The sequence below is a fragment of the Centrocercus urophasianus genome, unplaced genomic scaffold, assembly GCF_019232065.1.
Source record: "Centrocercus urophasianus isolate 14NV4802_14NV808 unplaced genomic scaffold, USGS_Curo_1.0 seq_10, whole genome shotgun sequence".
Classification (NCBI taxonomy): Eukaryota; Metazoa; Chordata; class Aves; order Galliformes; family Phasianidae; genus Centrocercus; species Centrocercus urophasianus.
In genome coordinates, this window is record NW_024884142.1 from 13,829,351 (window position 1) to 13,854,348 (window position 24,998).

Genomic DNA, 24,998 nt, shown 5'->3' on the forward strand with positions numbered 1-24,998 from the left:
CTAATGAGATGTTACCAGCAGCTGGCTTCTTCCAGATATAGAGTCCATATGTGCATTCATATCTCACCCACCTTCCACATTTTCTCTGCATCCTTCCAAAATGCTGCTGGGATGGGACCATGCAGCTGAGACAGCTGCAACGGCCGTTGGGCTCCTCCCAGAGGAAAAACTATCTCATTTTCATCATCAGATATACTCTTTGACTGCACCCATGGATTGTGCATGTTGAAAAAACTGCTTGCTGATAATATTTTTTTAATTTAACTGTGAATGTTTAATTCAAAAAAGAATTCATTCTACACTAGCTGCTTCCTAGCTCTCCTTTCATCCAAGAATACAATTTGCATACTGCGTCACTCACTGTGTCTGTGTCAGAGACCTGGAGGTGGTGTGGTGGTGGGGAATGTTATATAAAATCCCACAGAAACTTGCAATAGCAATGTGGTCTCATTCATGAAGAAAGCTGCACTGTGAATGTATTTTAGAGAGTGTATTTCAGATGGGAATACCATAAAAATGCATAAATTGCTAGCTTGATACAGCATTTTTGGAACCATGTTATTAAAAAAGGTTAGATAGGGCATTCTGCTGTATCCTTCATGTCATTTAAATGGCTTTATATTTGTCAACGCAGCTATCAATAAAATTTCATTGCAGCATTTCTTTTTATCACTTGCAGGTTTATGGGGCTACTTGAGTTTTTATTTTATTTTGTAAATCATTAACTGTAATGAGAGACTGTTTTACTATAATATAAAAAGGTACCGTCCTCTGGATTCTTCATTCTGAGAACAGCTCTACCAGGCCAAACCTACTCCCTGCTTCCATTGAACTGAGTAATTGCATCTGCGTAGGTTTGAATTAAAGCATTGTATAGCAAAACAGAAGTAATTGTGCAGAGATTTATAAAACACAGCACCAAAGCAATGGTACCAGGCTGAACACTCATTTATTTCATAGAATCACAGAATCAGAAGAGACCTTTGAAAGCCATCCAGTCCAACCCATCTGCAAAGAACAAGGACACTACAGCCAGATCAGGTGCTTACAGCCCCATCGAGGCTGACCTTGTGTGTCTCCAGGGATGGGGCATCCAGTACCCCTCTGGGCAGTCTTCTCCAGTGCCTCACCACCTTCATTGTTAAGAACTTTTTCCTTATATGCAATCTAATGTCCCTTCCTTTAGTTTGAAATCATTTCCCCTTGTCCTATCAAATTTTACCTCATTTATTTATTGTTGGATATTTCTTAGCAGTAAGAGAGGGAAGTGAATTTATTTTAAGTAAGGGCGGGTATTGTTGGCTTTTTGGTGCTCACTTTGCAGATGTATCTTTTCTCTTGAATTAGGTGGAAACAGCAACCGATTCAGATACTGAGAGCAGAGGCCTGCGGGAATACCACTCAGTTGGAATACAAGTGGAAGATGAAAAACGGTAATTCAAGTGCATACAAAAATCTGTAATCTTTCATAAAAGCACATTTGTAAACAGTGTTAATAACAAACATCTGGCAAATGCTGCCTCTAAATAATTCAGAAAGCCAAATTTCTTATTTGCATGCTGGTCGTTTGGCAAAATTTGTAGAGAATATGCAACACTTGTTTAATATTGTGTTCATTTTACTGTTTTAAATTGTAGTGAAGGAAGTGAAAGTTTTAAATTGAAGTGGTGGATTAATACCCTTTCATATTTTCAGAAAAAAATACAAAGAGATGTATATTGGGATCTTGTGCTGATTTAGGCTTTCTCAGTCCTTCTAACAAGGGTTAGGATGTATCATAAACTGGAATCAGCTTTCCACTTGTTCAATCCTGATCTGGTTCTGTAGCACTATCAACCAATGTAGCAGCCCACTGGGTTATCCCTGGCAGGCACTGCCTGTTAAGCACCAGCCTGGGACCATTATCTCATTTCACGGCAGCTGTCAGATAGCATTTGACTGCTAATTGCCTTTTACCATCATTGACTAGAAGTAATTTGAAACAACAGGTCTAGATGTGAAAAGATTTCACGAATAATCTTTCTTTGTCCGTCTAACTTTTTAAAATAAATCTTTTCTCAAATGTTTTTTGTGGCATAGCGCAATAAAAAAAATTAACATTTAATGGTCGTCCTATGAGGTAAGTAAAAAAACCAAAACAACTCTTAAACCTTCAGTTAATATTTTTCTTTTTTGAAGAATTCTCAAAAGCCCTAATTTAGCAGATTTTCAGAATTTATCAAATTATGATCATTAATATTTGAGTGTTTTTATACATTTATTTAACAGTCTTCCACCAGGAGATGCAACCCTGCAGTTCTGCTAGTTATTTCCAGTTCATTTAGTAATGATACATGGTATTTTGTAGAATGAGAATAACGTGGCATGAGAATAAATCAATATTTGCTTCCAGAGATAATTTAAATGATTTTCTTTTGCATCTTTGCTGAGATCAATGGTGGCACAATGCGTTTTGTTTTTCCTCTATGTTGTTAAGCTCTGTCTTATTTTAGTGAGATGTGCACAAAGAAAAAAATATTTAGCATAAAGGAGAAGGATAGAAGTAGAAGCCATTCACTGAAGCATTATTCTGCACCCCTATATCATCATATATTCCTTTGTGTTATTTAACCTCTTTTCTTTCTTCCCGCTTCGTCAAGACATGGACGATTTAAGCGCTCAAACAGTGTGACAGCAGCTGTCCAGGCTGACCTGGAGCTGGAGGGCTTCCCAGGACACATCACCATGGAGGACAAGGGACTTCAGTTTGGCTCATCCTTCCAGCAGCACTCGGAGCCCAGCACCCCCACCCAATACAGCGCAGTGAGAACTGTACGGACGCAGGGACTGTTCAGTTACAGAGAAGATTACAGGACCCCAGTTGACACGTCAAACCTTCCACCACCAGAGCCCTGGCTGGAGCCAGCCATTGAGACAGTAGAGACTGGTCGGATGTCTCCTTGTCGACGGGACGGTTCTTGGTTCATGAAGTTGCTACATACTGAAACTAAGAGAATGGAGGGATGGTGTAAGGAAATGGAAAGAGAGGCAGAAGAAAACGATCTTTCTGAGGAAAGTAAGAACATTTTGCTATCTTTTCTATTACCATATATTGATGGTGTGTGGTTTTTCCCTCCTCTTTTTGCAGTACCCAAGACGTTCTACAGAACCATTAGATGTAGGCAGCCTTGCTGCTGATTGTGCAAGCTGGTTTTGTCAGGCTGGGGCTTTAGGGTTGTAGCTGAGGAGACAACTGCATCAAGTACACGATCAAAGCCTGATATGGCTTAAGTGGGACAAGATCTCCTTCCATAGCTCCAGCTCTGGCTCATTCTTCCCACTCACTTCTGCATTTCCAGTGCTTGAATCTTTGCCAGGACACAGAAGTTTATCTTGTGTTAACCTTTTTGTTGTTGTTCTACTTTCCTGAATCCTGAGAATCCTGAGAATCTGCCTCTTCTTTTGAAGACATTTTAAACACATTTTAATTCCTTTATAGGACCTGAGCAAAATGCATATAAAGGAACAGTTAGAAAGAGAGGAGTATGCAGAAGCAATAGCTAAAGCACTTCTACAGTCTCAGATAGTTCAGTAGCATTTTCTTATTATAATTTTGTCAAGAATCATTATTTCTCTCACTTCTTGTGGACACCTTGAATGAAGTGATGGGAAAAAATGAAAAATAATGTAGACTATTTTGGAACAAGATCCAAGCCAGCACTAATGATGGTAATATATCAAAGTGGTCCTAGCACTCAGTAGCCAGCTCCCCGTCATTCCCTCTGAGGTCAATTATCCTTGTTCTCCGGTCTTAGTTTTATAAATATTTCAATCCCTGCCAATCTGAATTATTGTCTCAGCTCAGCTTTTCTCAAATCACAAATTAGTTCATACACAATTTTCTTAGTAGCATCTTTTCCTACACTCACAAATTTCACACATAATCTCTGAATATACTTTCCTGATTGTCTTTTTTCCCCCTCAGTGAGCTCTTGCTTATGATCTGCCCCCAAGACTTGGGCCAGACCTGCATGGTCACTAAAAGGCCAATTTCTATTTCTTTCACTGACCTTTTAAAAGGACAGAACACCTGCATTTTTATGGCATCATTTTCATTTGCAGTCATATTTCTGCACTGCTTTTTGTGCAAATCTGCCATATAACAGCATAGCTTTTAGTGTGGCAGAGATCATAAGGTTGTTTTCTTCTTTAAGCATCCAGTTTTTTCTTGAGTTTAGATTTTTGTCGTCATTTTCACTATGGCAGATATGAGCTGAGAATTTTCTTTGCATTGATAATGTGAAGACTTTAATATCCTCTAAGGTGCTGTTTAAGTACTAACAATAAAATATTTTGCTTTGCTTAGCATGTGTTAGGATTTCCAAAACTACTTTCATTGCAGTTATTTTTTAATGCTTAGTTTTACCATATACATATTTTTGTCCTATCCCCTAAATCTTTGTATTGCTAAATGCTCTGCCACCAATAAGCGTCCCAAAGCACTAGCTTTTGGTGTTGGGAACATCAGTGCTTGCTATCAGAAGCAGAAGTTTGTAGAGCAAGACTTTAATTTCCTTGAATAAAGTAAGATTATTAGGAGACAAAGGGGAGAATTACAGTTAACCAGGAGGCCAGCCAGCTGTTTTCAGGCACTTCTGCTACCTCCTTTCTTTCCAAGCTCTTCTCCTTCCTCATGTGCAGCCACAATCAAATCTGCAATCACATGAAGTGAGCAGTGGAAATACTCTTACAGACAGAGGTAGGGAGCTAGTGGAGCTCTCTCAAATATGTAGCTGTCTGTGTATTATGTCAGGAAAAGCTGGAGGAGCTGATTTTGGCTGACTACCAATTCCCAGGTCCATACCCACACTACCTCCACGTGATGCTATCTATGCTCTTGCACTCCAGAAATACCCTAAAATACCTTGCAACAGTTAGGAAGATTATTTTTTTCAGGAAATAATTCAGGACATGAAGGATGGGACATGAAGACAAATTGAGCCTCAGTGATTTTTTATTAATATTTGTAGTTATTGAGACTCTATCCTTTTAACCTAGAATTAGGACTTAATGTTTCCTTACTTGCAGAGTGACTGTAAGAGAAAAAGAAAGGGCAGTTCCTTGATACAGAAATACTGAAATGGACTTTTGCAATTCCCATTTTAACCTAACCAAGACAATTTAATTACCCATGTTTGGGGGAACACTCTCACCTTCCTTATAGATTAAAGAAATTACTGCAGAAGAGGTCTGTATAGCGTAAGTTAAGTCAGATGCTTATCTTCAGCTGGATGTGAAACATAACAGACTCCTTTTCCATCATATGTACTCATTTCAAGAGATCTTTCTCAAATCATTTCCAAATCTTTGGAATAGTATCCCCTCATTTCATATAACTAACATAGACTAAATGGAGATTATCAAATAATTATTTTCAAGGAGGGAACGAGCTTCACAGCATTTTAAAGTTTTTGCATGAATAACTGTTTTGCTGTTGAGCCTCTGACACATTTTATATACTCAGTTTGAGCTATGAAAGTTGGAAGGTATGTATCCACAAGAACTAAAGTTTAATGATATCCCCAGCATGAAATGTATCTTGACTTATTCAAGCATTTCGCAGTTCTCTGAAGAAAATGCTCACAGATGCAACTAAATATGTTTTTCCATCTTCCAGCAGCTACTATTCCCATAACACTTGACAGCAAAGTTTGCACATTCAAACTGTCACTGTTAATGCTGAATTGTTCTTTTTGTTGGCCAGGGTATACTAATTGTACCTGAAGAAGAAAGGTAGCCTTGCATCTCCTATGAGAAGGCTGTCGTTATGCTACCACTTCAATTTTGTTTTAATGAAGGGAAGAGTTAAAATCGAACTGTATTTTAGAAAACAATTTCATTTTCTGTGTTAGCACAATAGCCCTGAGATCACAGAAAGCTGTCTGATTGCTCTATTGATTTTTTTCTTTCACTGTAGCTTTTCTCCCATAATGTTGTTCTAAGATCTTCACTCATCAGGTCTAGGAAAGGGAGAAGATAATCACTGCAACAAAAATAATCTAACCTCTCCCGCTTTCTTTCTGCAGACATTATTTTTTTGTTTGGTCAGTTGCCATGAATCACATCTCAGAGTTTCTGTGAAGTTCATTTATTGTCTGTGTGAGCAGTTATTTGTGTTCTCAACCTTTATGAGAATACATATATATATATAAAATATATACATGGCTGGAAGTGTTCCCAGGGTAAGCATGTTATCATTTGCACCGGCAGGGTGTCTTCCAGCAAAAATATGTGTTTCTCTGGGGTGCTGACTGGAGTTGCATTTTACACCCTGAAAATTGTATTTGGCTACTGCTGGCGTGTAGGTGATGACAAGAAAAACACTCCCAGTTATCACAGCGCTATTGAAGATGCAGAGGGCCAGGACTGTGCAGCCTGAGCCCAGATTTCCTGAGCTGCGTGATGGGAGCAGAGGACTTTGCACAGGAAGGCAGAAAGCCCATGAGCCCATATGGGGGTTGTGGGATCAGGTGTGATGTGACACAGGGAAGCAGAGGGCAACTGGGCTCCCAAGTGCCAAATATTTGTCTAGTGAAATATTACAGTGCTGTGTCAAATGGAGTACCCCCCAGACTTTATTCCCATGTCAAAATCCTAAGATAACACAGTGTAAAAATTTCTCCTTTGTTAGAACAGAGCTTTTAAGTCTGGTATTAATCACGCTGGCAGACAGTCTTTTTCTGACATCTTCTGCATCACTGTTAGAAGCTTTGCTGACACAGCTGTGCCCTGTTGAAGTAAAGGGATCTCTGGTATATCAGGCATTAGAGAGAGCTCAAAATATCACCTTTCTCTCCCCTTAACCCTTCATTCCAGGGATGCTGAATTTTTCCTTTCTAATCCTCCAATCGATATTTCCAAAATTCTGCAAGGGCTTTAGTAACACAGAAGAGTTGTAACAAAAACAGTAATTGGAGAAAAGAAACCTCACAATCAATTTACTTCAGTGCATCCTTCAGTTAATCCCCCATAAAAGTTTTCTTTAGGTGTTTGACCAAATATAGATTATTCTTCAACCAAAGATAAATTAATGACATAAATTCCTAATGCTTCTCACAACTCTACCCTTCAGGAGCTATTGAAATTGACATTTGGAGTGTTGGAAATGGCTACAGAAAGTCTTAATTTCCCTGAAATGGTAGTTAAAGTCAATAAAGGAGAGTCCCATAGTAAGGAATCCAAGAATTCCTCCTAGCATGTATATTGTGCTCTAGTTTTCCCCATTTTGGTAAAAAAGTGAACATGCACAGTCTCACGGCTCACAAGGATCCCATTGCCCTTCCTCCTCTCTGTAACAATGCTGATTGATAACTGTGCTGTCCTAAAATATCATCTCACTGTAAACATAGCCTGTCTGTTATGTTGTTAGTGGAAAAGACATATGTTTAGGATTGATTTAGATTTAGGTTTAGATAAGTATAGATTTACAGATTGAACAAACATTCTGGTTTACATGTTCTGCTTTGAATTAGGGTGACCTAAATGACAGTTTAAATACCTTTCCAGGTATATTTCCTCAGAGTGTGTATGGGAGGACACACACAGCTTAGGGAAAAAAAAAAAAATGAAAGCAAATGAAAATGAAAAACTAAAAGCACATCATTTAAGTAGCACGAATGAATGCCAGAAGCAGGTTGTCAGTAGTTTCCCAATGCTTGTGACGCAACTGAGCAAAGCTTTTAACCTATCAAAAATAGAGTTATAACATCACACTGTGATCTTGATTTCGTCAACATAGGTCTAACTTTTCTCCCCCTGCATTTGTGAGGTGAAACAGCATTCAATTTTAAGTTCTTGCAGTATTCCTCAAACAATGCAACATGTATAAAACAATATTACTTGTAACACTTCTTGTAATCTGCATATTGCTGGAATCAATATGCCTTTGTGTGAATTGTCCACGCTGTTTATAGTGAACTTGCACAGTCTTTATCAAGAGTATAAATCCTGAATATGAATTTTCTGCAGTCACTGTCAGGGTTTTGTATGTCTTTGGAATAAAAGCCGTACGTTCAGGACCACACAACAAAAACAGAATGTTTCATATGCATCAGGAAGAAGAATTAAGGTTATGTTACTCTTTTCTGAATTTCAGGTAAATATACCAGTATCTTAATGGTGGGGAGGTATATGAATTATATTGAAATTATGTATGTTTATGTTTGGTGATTGATTTTATCGTCACTTATTTACAAGCAGAATCTTCTAAGCATCACCAAACATCTCAGTCTCTCCAGTCTGTAACATTCATCATTCTTTCATGGAGATAATCAATCTGCACTCATCAGAATAATTCCCCAATGCATGAAATTAATGACAAGGCTTTGGCTGTCTATTAATATTGTGCTAAAGATTATGAATTGAAGTGTTTTAATACTTTAATTTAATTACAGCAAAGCAGAGTAGCATGAATATGAGAGATTCTAACTTCTATGTTTTATTAAGTCTCATTTACTTATTGAAATGGAAATAGAGTTAGATCTTCAGTAAATGGCAGGCCTGTAATACATGTGTATTCACCACTATTAGAGCCTTTTTGAAAGGCTGCTCACCAGTGCTGTAGGCTCCTTCACAGCAAACGTTATTCCTGGCAGCAGGGCCTTAGTTCTGCAAGTTAGTTAAACTCATTGTCTGTAGAGTAGCTCTGGCAGTCCTCTCCTCAAGCACAGTGGGGATCTGTGCTTCTGGAGAGACGGGCATCAGACAGACTAAGGTTGTTTCCTAAGAGTCTGCAGAATCATAGAATGGCCCGGGTTAGAAGGGACCTCAAGAATCATGAATCTCCAACCCCCCTTGCACATGCAGGGCCACCAACCTCCCCATTTAATGCTAGACCAGGCTGCCAGGGCCCCATCCAACCTGGCCCTGAACACCTCCAGGGATGGGGCATCCACTGCTTCTCTGGGCAGCCTGTTCCAGTGCCTCACCATTCTTTTGGTAAAGAACTTGCCCCTGATATCCAACCTAAATCTTCCCTCCTTCAAGTTAAGACCATTTCCCCTTGTTTTGTCATTATCTACTCTTGTATGGCATATGGTTTGACTTGGTGACACATGCAGATGGCCTGGAAGCACAGTGTCTGACATCTGAAATGGAGGTTGTCACACAAAACATTGCACAGACAGTGCCTAAGTCTTTTCTGGCCTGCCTGGGCTTTAAATCACGGGTGCCTGTTAATGTGGTCCTTCATGATCATGAAGGTCAAATAAATGTTTATTTAATTTGGGGTTTGGAATAACGGTGACATTCACTAGGATATATCAGTCAGATCTAGATTCTGTCAAGGTTCTATGGGAGGGCCAAAACCAATGTTTTTTTTATCACGCTTTGTACTTGAGCTGTGAGCTACAAATTCAATGGAGGAAGCTAAAACTGAGCTGTATTCCCTGCGAGACAAGCGTTACATCCCTCGGCCTACAGAATCTTTCTGCTGAATAGAGTATGGAGTGTTTGGCAAGGCAGTGCCAGGGACCTGCTATGGCAAAATTCCTCATCTCAGGAAAGAAGGGATCCTGACCCCCCACCCTGATAGTTTGTCCTATGTCCCGTACTACAGAACATCCAGGGACAAGGAAGATAAAGCCTGGGTGATACATCTTTGCCTTTGTTAAAAGTTCTGACAGACAATGAAAGCAATTTGTTTCAGATCAAAGGAAACAGTTCTTCTTTATTTAGATTTCTATGTGTTTGCACAGGTTTTAAACACCCAGAACATTGCTTTTCCTAAGCCAATAACTCCACAGAGGAAAGTGAGGAGTTTGGTGATCAAAAACCCCAAACCAATTAAAATGTTTTATTTCATTTGGCCAACTGAACATAAATAAATCCCCAGTGAATTACTCATGCAGCCCTGAAACACTTAACCCCTTCAGAAATGGGTAGCACAAGGGACAGATGAATTATGCATATTGCTGTTTAATTTAGTATTGTGGCACAGCTGTAAACTGTTTGTCTAACAGAAAGCAAAATAGAGTTTGAGAGCCACAGCTCAACAAATTTATCTATGCTTTTAAGGTTATGAAATATGTATGCATTTACAGAAAATGAGCTTTAAGCTTTCAGATTCTCTCAGCAAGCATTGAATAGTTTCTATATTAAATGTTGCAGTTCAGTTCTGCTGTGCTATTGTAGTTTCATTCAACCCTAGGCATCTCATTAATCATCAAGTTGGTTCCCTGAAATGATGAGGATGTTCAACATAAAACTGAGATGGGGAGGTTTAGGTCAGATACTAGGAGGAAGTTTTTCACACAGAGGGTGGTGACGCACTGGAACAGGTTGCACAAGGAGGTTGTGGATGCCCCATCCCTGGAGGCATTCAAGGCCAGGCTGGATGTGGCTCTGGGCAGCCTGGTCTGGTGGTTGGCAACTCTGTACAGGGATTGAAACTAGATGATATTTGAGGTCCTTTTCAACTCAGCCATTCTGTGATTCTACCATTCTATGATAAAAGACGTACGAGCATTTACTACATCACCCCTACACCTACCTTTCTATATCTTTCCACTAAATATTATATAAAGATCTGGATGTTTTACGGAAATCTTAATCTTTCTCTGAGACCTCAGTTTATTGTGCCTTTTAAAATGTTGCTTTTGCAGCATAAGGAAGTGCAATTTGGTGAGGAAAGCATACTGCTACCAACTGAAGTATGGTATTTATCCCACAAAAATGTGGAAGTCCAAGAAGAGCTGGTTTTCTCAGATAATCCAGTTCCCTCAGGCACTCTAGTCAATAGAAATAGGATCATTAGGAAGAGGTCCGTCTCATCTAAAAATAAGTACCTAACATGAGCAAGCTGATGAGCTCCTTCCTTTCATAAAGCATAGAGAAATTTTTATTTAGACAGCTGATTCTTAGAAGCAAAGTCAAATAAAATGAATTTGATCTCTTCCCTCAGTGCTTCTGCACACTGTAAATGGCCAGTACACTGGCAGTACAGAAAGTCCAACAAACCATGAGGGTTTCAACAATTTAACAAAGTCCTGGAGCACGAGCTTTTGTCCTCCCCTTGTCTGAAGCTCCCATGCTTTGGTCTTCATGTATTTTCCAACCTTCAACACGTAATGTCCCCTACCACAGAATGTCTTAGACACACAATTCCTCTAAAGATCTCATCCTTATGGTCTGGTCTACATTATATTTTAACATGTTAACCTTGCTCTGCAGTACAGACAGATTAAAGAGGCTTCATCCAAGGATCATCCACAGTGATAGAAGCCATTTTTGATTGCAGAATCAGAAGACGTAACTTAAAGTACATTTAAAGCTCCCTTTGACATCACAGGAAACAGGCACCCACCTGCTTACTGAGGCAAGAGTATTTCAACAGCTCTCAATTTACAAAAGCAAGTCTAGCTCCAGCTTCCATTGGGCTTTTATTCTGTGTCTGTAATGCATTTAGAAAATGTCTTCATGGGTTCATATAAATAAAGCATTACTTGTGTTCTTAACAGAATATTATGCAAAGGCAGTAAGGTTATTTTAAGCATCTAAGTAAGGAAAATTTCTGTATTAACTCATTAATCATACAATGACAATAAAATGACAATACTGAAGGAAAAAAATAAGTGATGTTCCTGGATATGTCTGTAATGTTACTTTTGTTAATTGTGCCTGGTGGTACATAAGAGATAAATCTAGAAAAGCTGATAGACTGTTAAATTTGGTGTTGACTTACTAGTCTCAGCATCAGTAGTCCTACTGAATTATTTGCAGTTAAGTGCTTCGTCAGGTCAGAATTAATGCATTTTCTAATAAATGAATAAATCAATGAAAATCAGGGTGATAATGCTTATCACTGAGCTTTTTTTAAAAAAAAAAAAAAATTATTTACATTGGAATTCAAGATTATTCTCAAAACCTTATGTCTATGTGCCTACTTCAGGAAGCTCTGTGCATTCCTTTCATTTTTCTTTTCTACTTTCTTAAGCAAACACAGGCTTGGTAGTTCTTTGTTACTAATACATCATTTACTGTTTTCAAAAGGAAAGATGACATGGAGCTTCTCTATATCCCTATCTCTTAAAAAATATTTTATGTGGATAATCAGAAGGGGCAAAATATTTATTTCCATTACAAACTAACCTGTAATTCCAGTTACATTTTCTTTGAGATGGCATTTCCTTTTGCTGCCAAAACATCTATTGTTAATAACCTCTCTGTGTGCTTAGTCCTAGGCAAGATCCGAAGTGCTGTTGGAAGTGCTCAGCTCCTCATGTCTCAGAAATTCCAGCAGTTTTATTGGCTCTGTCAGCAAAATCTGGTAAGTCTCCATCTCTGGCCATTCTTGAAGAGTTTATGAGTACTCATACCTAATATTACACAGAATTTAACTGTAAATTGTAGAACTTAATGCTTTTAATTCAAAGGCAAAAACAACAGAAAATGTAGAGTACATACATGGTAACATTCTCATTTTCATGTCTCACATTTGTCTCGCTGTTCCTCTTTTATTTTTTTTTTTAATTTAATCTCTAAGTATTGTGTTAGTACATCTTTTAGCAAAGCAAATGTAATTTCAGTAATTTTAGACTATCTGTGTTTTGTCTTTTCTTTTTTTGCTGTCCTTATTAAAGAGAAAAAAGGATGAGAAGGGAACAAACGCAAGTTTTCTTAGACATAATATTGTGGCTTATTTTTGTAGTACCCTAAAATAGTAACTGTATTTCTGGTGAGAAAAGCCGTTTTTCAAATTACAGTAAGCAGAGAATAGTAGGAGACACGATGCAGCTCTCTACCTACCTGAAAATGGGACTGATCTTGGAAATGAGAACATACAGAGTGTTCATAAAATTGGGCTTCATAATTTGCATTGCCAATTATATATAAGATGTCCTAGGGCGAAAGGAGCAGATGCAGTATATTACTTGCAGGAGTTACTGCTATTGTTCTGGAAGTTCATTAGACACTAATTTGATTCGAAATGTTATCTTCGTTAATATGACAGCAGCCATCAGTGATATAAACGCTGTGGCAAGATGATACTAAGAAATAGAAGAACATAATGCTTCTAGCTAAGTCTGATGGTAGAACACCTACAATCTCTGGCTCACTTGAAAATGAAGTGTAACTTTTGACTGTCCCTATCTCGTATATTAAAAGCTCTGAATTTTGCTGCATGCATTACAGCAGATGCAAGCTGTTTGTCTGATTAGACACATTTCCTCATTTGCTAGTATTTACTGCACAGGTTTTTAAGGCAAAAGTAATTCTGCAGAGACTTATGTGCTATTTTCCATTCATAACATTTCATATCTAGAATTCCTGAAACGGTAATCAAATACTGAGAGAGTCTTGCCAACCATGTCCTATCTTCTGATAGAAAAATGTAAGATATATGGTCCTCATTAGGAAAGAATCCAATTATCCACTTCAAAGAGTCTGTCAAAACAAGAACTTTAATAGCTTTTACAGAATGACAGAGGAAATATGCAAAGTCAGGCAAGCAGGAGATGACCAAGTTTGTAATATCAAGTGTATCATATGTGCTACTGTTTCTCCATTTGTTTGATAGTGAAAGAAGGAAATCTTCCTTAAAATCTAAAATTGTCATATGGTAAATTTCAGACTTCCCTCCATTTCCTGACTGATTAAGCTATGCAAAATAAGATTTAGAGAGCCCAACCTGCTCTCCACTTCGCTTTTCCTTCAAGTGGGTCCGGGAATTGTGCTTGAGAGCATTACTGTAATAACAAGAGCAGCTCCTGCTCTGCACAGCTGATGGCTGTTTGGAAGCTTTAGCATGTCATTACTGCAAAAGCAATAGGAGGAATCCAGAACTTCGAGACAGCTTTATAAAAAAAAAAAAAAAAAAAAAAAAAAAAAAAGGCAAGATTTTATTTCTCTCCTTCTTATATGGATAATAAACCTTTGAACTCCATACCAGCAGCTTTACTCCGTTTTGGAGATTTGCGCTCTGAGTATTTTTCACCAATCACTTAAATCACCAATGGGCTTTGCATAAAGGAACAAATGCAGAACTGGACTTTTAGCTCATTCGTGTTTTGAACTTTTCTTCTTATGAGTAGTAGTAGTGTTTGTTCTTAGTCACTTAGCCCACATCTACAGCAGACATTCCATATTCTCTGGCAGCAGCATCTTGGTCCTCCATGGGAATGCTCACAGATAACAGCTACTGCAGTACATCTGGCACTTACAAGGCTCCAACACATTGGTTTCTTTAACAGTATTCAACAACAGTAACTGTAAATATAGGACAGAGAACAGCAGCTACTTTTGCCAATTCAAAAATGCAGCAATGTCTTAGGAAGAGGAACACGCTTACATTGAAATTTCTCCATGGCTTATGGATTGTTCTAAAGAATCTGAACAGTTTCAAGGATCACATTTGATGATGCTGTTGGTTAAGATGTCTCATTCAGGATAAATTCATAAAACCAACCAGCTTCAATGATTTTTTTTTATAAGAATTGAGCTCCTATCTCTTACAGTATACAGTTCTTACTAAAAAAAGCATCCCTGATTAGTGACTACTTCCTGGTGAATTATTCACATTGTCTTTTATAAGATAATGTTTTTCTTTGAAGTGTCCTCCTCCATACTCCAGTCAGCAGACATTCTGCTCAGCTCTTGAGATCATCGCTAAGTATGTCATGGTTGCAGGCAAAACCAGAGCAACACAAGCATCGGCTGAATACTTTTTGCTTGCTTTAGGCTTCCTTTTGAAAGAGAGCTGCAAAGCCGAATTCCAAACACAATAAGAACAAAGAAGCCACTTCTGAAAAAAAAAAAAAAAAAAAAAGGAAAAAAAAAAAAAGCAGCTTTAAGCCAATCTTCTCAAAACTCAGTTAACTGTAGTAGCAATAATTTTTACTAGCACTCATCCATGTGCTGTGGATCCATAAGCTATAGCAGCAGGAGGCAGCCCTCTTGTGTCCGTATGATGCACCGCATGCTCCTCTCCCAGCCGCGCTGGAAGCTGTGCTCTTGTGCAGCAGGGATGAGTGGAGCACAAAGGTACAGAAGAGCAATTACCCTCAATTCAGAAGTCAATGGCATTTCCGCGAGTGGCATCACTTTCTGGCTGTGCAGAGGAAACTGAGGAGAGAGACTGAGGAGACCAGACTGGAGAGAACAGATTGCAATGTAATATATGTTGCTGACAGATTTCACACTAGTCAGTTCTTGAAGCCTGTAATATTGACCTCTCTAGAATAATTAATATCACTGACACATGTTGTCAGTGCTTTTAAAGTAAATAGGGATCTACCCAATATGGTCATTTTCAGTGAATACTAATCTAGAGTTGTATCGTGTTTTCCAGAAATCTCTTATAATCTGCGTAGTAACTACTAGTCCTCAAATTCCCCATTAGACAAAAGCTTTTCTAGCAAAGATTTCTGCATGGCTCTAGTTTAGGACCAGTTCTCTCTAATGTTCTTATCAATGATTTGGATACAGGACTTGAAGTTATACTATGTTTGCAGACAATACTAAATTGTCAGGAACTGATGATTCCCTTAAGAGTAGAGAGGCCTTGCAGAGAGAGGGATCTTAACAGTCTTGACAAATTGGAGAGCTGGACAATCACCAGATGCATGAGGCTTCACAATAGTAAGTGCCTGATTCTACAGCTGGGATGGGGCAACCCTGGCTATATGTATGCAGTGGAGGATGAGTTCTTTACCAAGAGAGTGGTGAGTTGCTGGAACAGGCTGCCCAGAGAAGCAGTGGATGCCCCGTCCCTGGAGGCCAGGTTGGATGGGGCCCTGGGCAGCCTGGTCTAGTATTAAATGGGGAGGTTGGTGGTCCTGCATGGCAGGGGGGCTGGAGATTCATGATCCTTGAGGTCCCTTCCTACCCTGGCCATTCTATGATTCTGTGATTCTGTGATGAGAGGCTGGAGAGCAGCCTGATGGAATCTGGGGCTTCTGGATGATGGCAAGTTGAATCTCAGTCAGCAGTGTTCCCTGGCAGACCAAAGGGCCAACCATACCCTGGGGTGTCCCAGGCCCAGCACAGCAGTTAGTTGAGGGGTTGTCACCTTCTGTTCTGCACTATGTGGCCCCACCTCAAGCACTGAGTGCAGGTTTGGGTACCACAATAAGTGAAGGACATAAAAATATTAGAGAGCATCCAAAGGAGGCCTGTGAAAATGGGGAAGGGTCAGGAGGGCAAGGTGTCATACCCAGCTCCAGCCACTCAGCTCCCACAGTGAGGAAATCCAAATTTAAATAGCAGTCCCTACCGTAAGACCCCTAGGAACATGAAAATCAAGGGAGAAGCGGAAAATAAATGCTGATTTATCTCTTTCCTAGGTTTTAGGTAACTATGTGAAGCTGTGCTCATTGCATAGAATGCCTTCATCCTTTAGATGCTGAGCATATGGGACACAGAGCCTTGCTCAGTCGATAACACCACTGTTTATTTATTAAATTAGCCATTTTAACTTTGGCCTGGGAAGGAGATTATGAGCATTTTTGGGTTGATTTCAACTGTGTTACTCTCAGTTCCACTGTGTAGACCTACAAGGGCTGTTCCAAATATAATGCCTCCTGATTTATTACATTGGCATGTGATGTCAGAGGCGTATAACTTTCCACCAATATTCCATTACATTTTGTTGTCATGTGACGGATGGCAGCAGAGGGGCAGTCTGACAAGACGATGTCTGACATGAAAGTGCGTAGAAAGCAAAGTTGTGTCACTGAATTTCCCTGTGCAGAAAGAATTGCACCCATTGACATTCATCAATGCTTTTTGAACATTTATGGAGACCAAAAAAGTAAATGCGAGCGCAGTGAAGTGGCGGTGGTGCATTTCAGCAGTGGAGAGTGGATAACAGTGACTGTGGATAACCTCAACTGGTGCAGATTGTTACGAGTGTGCAACATGAAAGCTCTTGTTCATTGCTAGTGAAAGTGGTGAGGACTATGTTGAAAAATAGTGTTTCGTAGGTGAGAATTTGCTCTATCTAACAGTATTACTGTGTTTTTTATAACTGTTGTAGTTTCCATGGAAATAAATATGAGGTCTTACTTTCAGAGTGACCTACATACTTCTCTGATAGACATTTGCCCATCATCTTCACAGAGATGTTTGCCAATTAAACCCTACTTCACTGAAGTGACAAACTTGTCCTCTTGAACAAGCATCAGGGCTCAAGATATGGGGTACAGAGTCTGTATACTATTTTTTAGGTAATTTTTTATCCAACATTGACATTCAGCTAATAACTACCTAACCTTGGTAAATGGGAATAGTATCTGCACAGTTACTGAGCGTGATTCTACCCCATGGGAAACAAAATTCTAATAAACATCCCCATCCAGATTTTCTACCTTACATGTCCATTTGAAAACCCAGGAAAACGTAATAAAATCCAGCATAAGTTGACAATTTTCTTGCGGTGTTGTTTGGTTGTTTCACTTACCTATGATGTCTGTAATTTTTAACAAAACTTCAGTATACCTAGAATATAAGCCACATCCCTATTCCATTTAATAATCAGCAGGCAGAGTCTGTCAGCATGCTACATTTTAGAAATGAAGGTCAGCACAGCAGATGGTGTTGAGAGGCTTCCCATGATTCTCAGATCCAGAAAGGCCAGTGCAGGAAATCTCACTTATTTGTACCCAAGTTGTATGGGAGGCACAGCTTTTCAGTCACAGCTCACAGCTGCAGAGCACATGTAGCCTTTGCCCTGAGCAGCAGTGCAGCAAAATGAACTGGGGCAGTTCCCTTCCTACCTCAAATCACTTTGTTTAAAGCCTCCTGCTCTATTCATATTCTCTCTTTTGTGCATGACAGGACCCGAGTGCCATGCCAAGACCAACTTCCCAGGACCTGGCAGGTTTCTGGGACTTATTGCAGCTCTCAATTGAAGATGTCAGCATGAAGTTTGATGAACTGCACCAGTTGAAACTCAATGAATGGAAAATAATAGAATCACCTGAAAGGAAGGTAAGCAGACCATGGGCAATACCATTTCCCTCCCATTTACAGTACTGTAGCTTCCATGTTTTAAATTCGGTAGGGAAATGTGGTAGGTTTCTAAGCCAAAGAAGGAAAACAGCTGACTGTGGCCCAACTTGTAAATGGAAACCCTCATCACTCATAACAGTGTGGTTGTTTGTTTGTTTGTTTGTTTTTCCTTTTAACAATGTTGAGCTGAACTGTGTTAACAAAGAAAATGGATTTTGCAAAATCTTGTCTCTCCGCTGCATAAAACTTCTCTTGAATTTATCTGGCTTCATATTAAAAAAAAAAAAAAAAAAAAAAAAAAACCAAGAACTGAAACATGTTCTGACTAATTCAGATTGAGAACAGTAGCCCAAGAATTCAATCAAGATGGACTGCAGCATGTTGTTCCTTCTGGGCCAGCTCAAACCTGAGCTACAGCAATCAATCCTGCTCGCATAAATAATTGATGCTGGTACAAGTGGCAGAACATGGTGTTGGTCAAGCCAAAGTTTGGCCTATAGAAATTCTGGGGGGAAAAGAGTGCTTTTGGCCAGCTGCCCGCATTTCTCAGTTTCAATCCCACTGCCTGGGAGATACCCCTGGCCACTATGCTTCCAAAGCACGTGGCACCATGCCTACAAGCACTTGATTCCCAAACTGCCTTTCCCCTTCCCAGAGCTCTTTCCCATACCCGAATTATCCCACTACCCTTGCTGATAATTTTATCAGTCAGATGACGGCAGCATTTGGTTTGAGTCAGTACTGTTGGCCTCAGGTGAATTCTTGCTTGGTTCGGGAGGAATTAGGAGGCATTTTGACAACTCTTTCATTTCTTCATGCTCCTCTTGGATTTTAATTTTCAGCCAACTGGTTGGTGGATGGTGAGTTTGCAACTCTTGCTTACTAGTGACAACTGGAAGTAAGAAATTATTATAGTGACAGCAACAGTGATGTTCCTAAGAGGAAAATAAGTAAAAGTGAAAAAATAATAAGATGGGACAGCAGGAATGGAGCCCTTATGTTCCTGTCTAAAAACAGGAAGAAGAGAAAATAAAGACTGGGAGAGCTGTCTATCATGGAGAATAGCAACTTAGGCTGATGCACTGTTTTGCTGAGTTGGGAATGTTGAAATATATTCTTAAATAAATTTAACTCTAGTCTTGGCTAATGCATTTTGGTAGTAGATTCAGAATTTTCAGAATTAAAAAAAAAAGAAAGAAAGAAAAAAAAAAAGATGATTCTGCAGTTCACCTTTTTATATTTGTTTGAATCCTGCTGTGCCTCAAATTAACTGTGTTCTCCATAAGGAACAGCCCATACTTTGGACTATTACAATTACTGTAAGAAGTGATCCAGCAGAAAGATTATTATAATAATCACACTATACATATGAAATTGTGGACTCTCCATCTTTGGAGATATTTGGCCAATATTAAACACGATGTTGAAAAACCTGGTATAACATCAACCTTGGATCTAATTTCAAGTGGCTTTTGAAGGAATGTTATAATGAATTGCCTCCAGAGGTCCCTTCCAACCTAAACTTTTATATGATTCTGTGCTTCTACAATATCTTTTCAAGGCCCTTATATGATATTCCACAGTCTATAAATGGAGTACAATATCAATTTCATATCTCAAAATAGTTCTTGATATAAAACCTGTATAAGCCATTGGCAGCTACTTTGATAGCACATCTATTGACTCTTGCTTTGTAGTTTGCCAATTCTTCAGCATAATTTTCTTTAAAACGGTCCAGGCTGGCAAGGAGAACAATTAACTTATGTTCTCTCTTTGGCTGGTGCTTGCATGCTTCCATTTAGCAATCCATAGAGGAGACTAAACTAATAGATATGTATACACAGCTGCTATTTCGTATCCAGCTGAGGCTAAACTCAGTATGATTAATTTAATTAAAAATTACATCCTGCTAATCTTAGACAGTCTTTTCACTTGATCAGACCACACAGATGCGCTGCATTCTTATTGGAGAGCCAGTGTGTGTTTCTGTTTATAATGAGTGTAATAATGTGTCAGAGAAAACTGAGCAAATTCACGTGAAAGTGAGGTACGTAGACTGCATGTGTAGGATATCTGCAAGGCCAGTGAAAGGAAGCCTAGTCTTTTTTAAGGCACAGGACTACAGATTTTGTGCTGAAATAACAGGTTTTTGTCAGTGTTTCTGGAATGGATAGCCATTCACGCAATCCATTAATCACCTGATTTTAGAGCAGAAACCGAGCATGCTTGATGTATGTAATGAGTATTTGGCACTGTATGTCTTTGATTTGCATGTTCTGCTGATGGTATCTTCCGCACGCCATTTACCTTCTATTTTAATACCCTATTTTAGGAAGAAAGAAAGGTTCCTCCTCCTGTACCAAAGAAGCCCCCAAAAGGAAAATTCCCCATCACAAGAGAAAAATCTCTGGACCTACCTGACAGGCAGCGACAAGAAGCCAGAAGGCGGCTCATGGCTGCTAAGAGGGCGGCCTCTTTCCGGCAGAATTCAGCCACAGAGCGTGCAGACAGCATCGAGATATACATCCCAGAGGCTCAAACCCGGCTTTAAAGACAGAATGCTGCAGAGTTCCTTTTTTAGACAAAATGCTTGTACAGTTTGTCACTTACCTGGTAATTTTTGTCTCATTCTCTCCATAAATATGCCCTTGCTGTTGTGTTCTTTGTGCCATAAGCACAGTGGAATGCTTTTGATTTCCTCAGAATTTGCTGAGCTCACCGCAAGAACGACTTCTTTTGTATTTATTGTCTGACTTACAATCAGCTACAATGGATAGGGCTTGTTGAGACCTGACTTATCCAGTATATTCTCAGAGGACAACAAGAAACACCTCTTGAGATGGAACCCAGCTTACTTTTTTGTTATTTATATTTTTATAAAATGTGTGATAATTAGGGATAAGAATAACAAACTATCAATGGGTGCATCTCACCATTCACTAGAGGCATTAGCTAATCCAAGTAGAAGGTGCTACAAACGTAAAGAGCAGGAAAGAAAGAACCCATTTATCTCTCTGACCTCCAGTTTCTTTTCCCAGAACCCAGCTAAAATATTTACCCATGTGCTCTGCCACTCTTCTCATCTTTGTTACCGCAGAATAATATTAGGCCTCTCATGTCATATCACGTTTCTGGAGATGAACAGGGATATCCAGCCACTAAAACTCCAAAGTTCATCAGAAACCAAGAAGCATACAAGTCTGGTGGTGTTGGGAATGCCCACTGAGAAACGTTTGCTGTTAGCAGTATATCGACACTCTGAAACCTAAGCAAAATTATAATGCAAGAGGACTTGAGTGATGGGTGAAAGGAAAATGGAAGCCTTAAAAAGTTAGATCTTCTGTAGCAAGATGTGTAAAGAAAAAGTTATACTTACTCCTTTGGAACACTCATCGCATTTTTAACAGTTCTTTTATGTGTTAATGTTCGTTTCATGATCCTCCCTTTTATTTCAAGAGCTGCGCTACGTGTAATACTTCAAACTCTCAAAATGTTCTATCAATTGAGTTTCCAGGGTATCCTTGAGAAAAAAAAAAAAAATCTTGCTTGTTTAAAATGCCAGTTGTGATGTTGTAAACAGTTTAAGAAATATGAATGTGAGTGGTGAGTAAATCTAAGTTTAAATGGTTATGTTAAGGTAAAGGTGAACTGTGGTTTACAGTTGTATTTTTTTTAGAACTATTTTTCTATGCAGTATCAGTTACAGCAAGAAAAAGCTTCTTGCTTGCTTCACATGTAACAAACATGATTCAAGAGATAATTGATTTCCAGCCGTGGAATATAAGGAAAATAATGTATTTTCAAGCCTCTCACTATTACGAGAGAGGTGGTGACTACCACAATCCAGAGGCTTTGGTTTAAAATAAACTAAGATAGAAATGTTCCACTTCACCTACCTTCCAGAGCCACCCGAGCAGCCCAGCACTTAGAAGTCTTCAGGTGAAGACGCAATAAGATATGTAACCCAGAGACTCCGACTGCAAGGTTTGAAAGCTCCTCTGTACTACTTTAGGTCAAAACAGCGTTAACACACCGAGACAGACAGCCGCATCTACATTTCCTGTTTACCTGCTTTAACAAATGCAATGTATTTAATGTATTTAGCCATAGGCAGAACAGCTATTAAATTATACTCTAGCACTTTGGTTCTTCACCTGATGAGCACTTTAAATCCACGTCCCACACACCCTGCAGCCTGACAGATGACTGAAAACGTGAATTATCATAGGTTATGCAGATCTGACATTGCTTCTAATCTGTTTTGCTTTGGTTCTATTTATTTCTTTTCCTTTTCCTTCATTGTTTTCCTACAGTGTGTAGTATGAAGCATGAGTTCTGTCTTTGGAGCACACCTGATAAAGCGTGTTGAGCTTCAAGATGGGAATCTTTAGAGATGAGGTTTTGAGATGTTTCTGTGAGGAGAAAGCCCTGTAAATCGAGCCTGATATCTGGTATATACTTTACCAAATAGCCTTAAACTATGTTTGGAAGCAAAAACCAAGACGAATGTATATCCCTCAAAAATGAAAAAAAAAGAAAAAAAAAAAAAAGAAAAAAATCCCTGAAATATTCTTCTATAGATAAAAGCATTGTCTTTCCCATCCTTCATGTTTTCAAGGCATTTTCTATTAAGGAAAGAGCTGAATTCTGGGTAGGGTACAATATTGATGCTAATTCCTATATTTGTTTCACTATTTTAAACACAAATGTACTTGCAGACATTGGCATCTTTAGTGTTGAAAACTAATATGTTATTTAATGTGGAGCTGCTGATTAGAAGTATCCACAGAAAACTAGAGCCTTTCCTAGATTAAGGAAATTTGAAATAGGCATACACACACACACATATCTGTATCTATAGCTGCTGTATACATATATGGCAGCGGATAACGTTTTCTCTGATTTCCCTTTTGCTTCACACATGACTTGCTTGAAAACCCCCACCTGCAGGGACAGGTCATGCTGTGCTATTAAGACAAGTTAAATCTGATCCTGCTGGTAACTAGACCTTATGGAGACATATGGTGAAAAAAAACCACAAAGATTATAGATTTATTTAGATCCCAGTTGACTTAATAATGCTGACTTGGAGCAGTCCATATAAGTTTTTAATTGAGAATCATATTTTGGTGATTTTTATATGTTACCATGATATTGGATGTTCTCAGGCAAAAATAGGCCTGCAGAAATGATGCCAACCCTGTATTCTACCATATTTCCCATGCCATTACTTATATGTTCAATATAAGTTTTGGATATGTGTGATTTCTTTTTGTTCCACCTTTGTTCTAAAAAAGAAGAAAGAAAAAAAAAGGAATCAAAATTAAATTAGATGCAAATTAGATGCTTACTGAAAGATTTGATAATATGTTATCTGTGCATGTTATATTTCAAAGTGCAATATATTAAATTCTTCTACAGGTAACATTCTATCATTACAGGCAGATAAGCCATTTCTATCTACATATTGTACATCCGGTTCATTTAGAAAAATAACATTATGCTTATCATACTTGTGTTGCAGATAAATCAAATTGCCTTGGTCCCCAATGTGAGAAACACAGCACATGGTACCTTAACATGATCTTAACAGATCAACTGTGATCTGACTCCCTAGCATCAAAATAAGATTCAGTTACAAAACCAGCATAGGAGGAACATAACTAAACACTAACAGAGAAAGTAGAATGCTTTCTGCTAGTGGACATCATGGAGTGCATACACACAGAACAGCTGGAAATAGCATTTAATTGAACACTAATTGGACTAATACTTATTTTCACTGATTAAAATTATAGAAAGTCTCCATTCATTTCTTCATTGCCTGTAAAACACAAGTATAATAAACAGAATTGTGAAGATTTAAATAAAGAAAAACCTGACTGGTGAAATTGTTGGTATCTGCCATACTTATTTTGCTTTGTACATTTTTTTTCAGATTTGAAATTCTTTGTAAATTGGTGAAGTATATTATGGAGTGTTTTATTATTTCTTGTTGACCTGATTGGAATGGCCTTTGGCAGTGTGCAAAGACTAATCATGTTGTATAGTTTAATACCAAAAAATTACATTTTAATTTATGCTTATACCTTGTCACTATGTTAGACTTGAGATAACCAGGAAGGAATTAAAGCGTGCATAGGAAGCTGTGTGGATTTCCTGTCTATATAGTACATTTCATATAATAGAAATTATTTGTTTTAAAATAAGCTTATGTTTCCTGCTGTATCAGTAAATTAATAACCTAGTTTCTACTCCTTTGGCACTACGTCTAGATTAAAGCGAGGGAAATCGGGGTCATTTGGTGGTTTTGCAAGGAGAATACTTTCTCCCTAAGTGTTTGTGTGCCATAAGTGACCTGCGGTCTCTGCAGGCCCTGCTGCGATCCATGGGGTGAATCCCCCCAGATCCACCCGTCTCAGCCATTGCATCCAGTCCCTGGAGCTCGCCCAGGCCAGTCTGTGGGTTTGGTGTCCCCACTGGCATTATGGCACCAAAGCTGGGGACGCATCAGATGCCAACCCAACAGGGGATGCTTCGTGCATGATCACACAAGGTCTGAGTTTGGGCTGGTAGCTCCGGGTGCCCAGGAGTGTGTGCTGAAAAGCTGTGACATCCCTTGGAGCAGGAGCTTTTGTATGAGGCAGTGTTGGAATGAAGTATGGGGCGGTGTTACTCCCACTGCTATTCCCAGAGCAATTACCTTGTGGTGATGGCACTGGTGAGCTACATTCCAGGTGAGGAGTATCAGTAAAGCCTTCAATGTTTAGAGAGGTGCTTCTTGGTGGCCAGCAGGTTGATACTTACATTTACACAGTGCCTTTCATCCAGAAGGATCTCCAAGCACTTTATTAGAGGACATGCAAACTCCAGGCTGGGCTCCCTGCAGGCAGTTCCCCTTCCCACACCTGGATGCTGGCCTGGAGAGCTGAGGGCATGAGGGCCCTCCTGCCTGCCCCCATGCTGCCAGGGAGTTTCCTTCCACACCACCCTCCTAGCAGCTAGAGACTCTC

General features: G+C 39.1%; 1 protein-coding gene across 1 annotated transcript in view; it reads left to right on the top strand.

The window, feature by feature from the left end:
- Positions 1 to 24,121, top strand: part of DLGAP2 (DLG associated protein 2) — a 410,760-nt gene extending 386,639 nt beyond the window's left edge. Inside the window, exons 10-14 of the mRNA XM_042817501.1 lie at positions 1,348 to 1,433; positions 2,640 to 3,055; positions 12,213 to 12,304; positions 17,812 to 17,964; positions 20,318 to 24,121. Of these exons, the coding sequence (XP_042673435.1) occupies positions 1,348 to 1,433; positions 2,640 to 3,055; positions 12,213 to 12,304; positions 17,812 to 17,964; positions 20,318 to 20,536 (966 nt within the window). The 3' untranslated portion in view covers positions 20,537 to 24,121. The remainder of the gene's footprint in view (positions 1 to 1,347; positions 1,434 to 2,639; positions 3,056 to 12,212; positions 12,305 to 17,811; positions 17,965 to 20,317) is intronic.
- Positions 24,122 to 24,998: the final 877 nt, after the last annotated feature.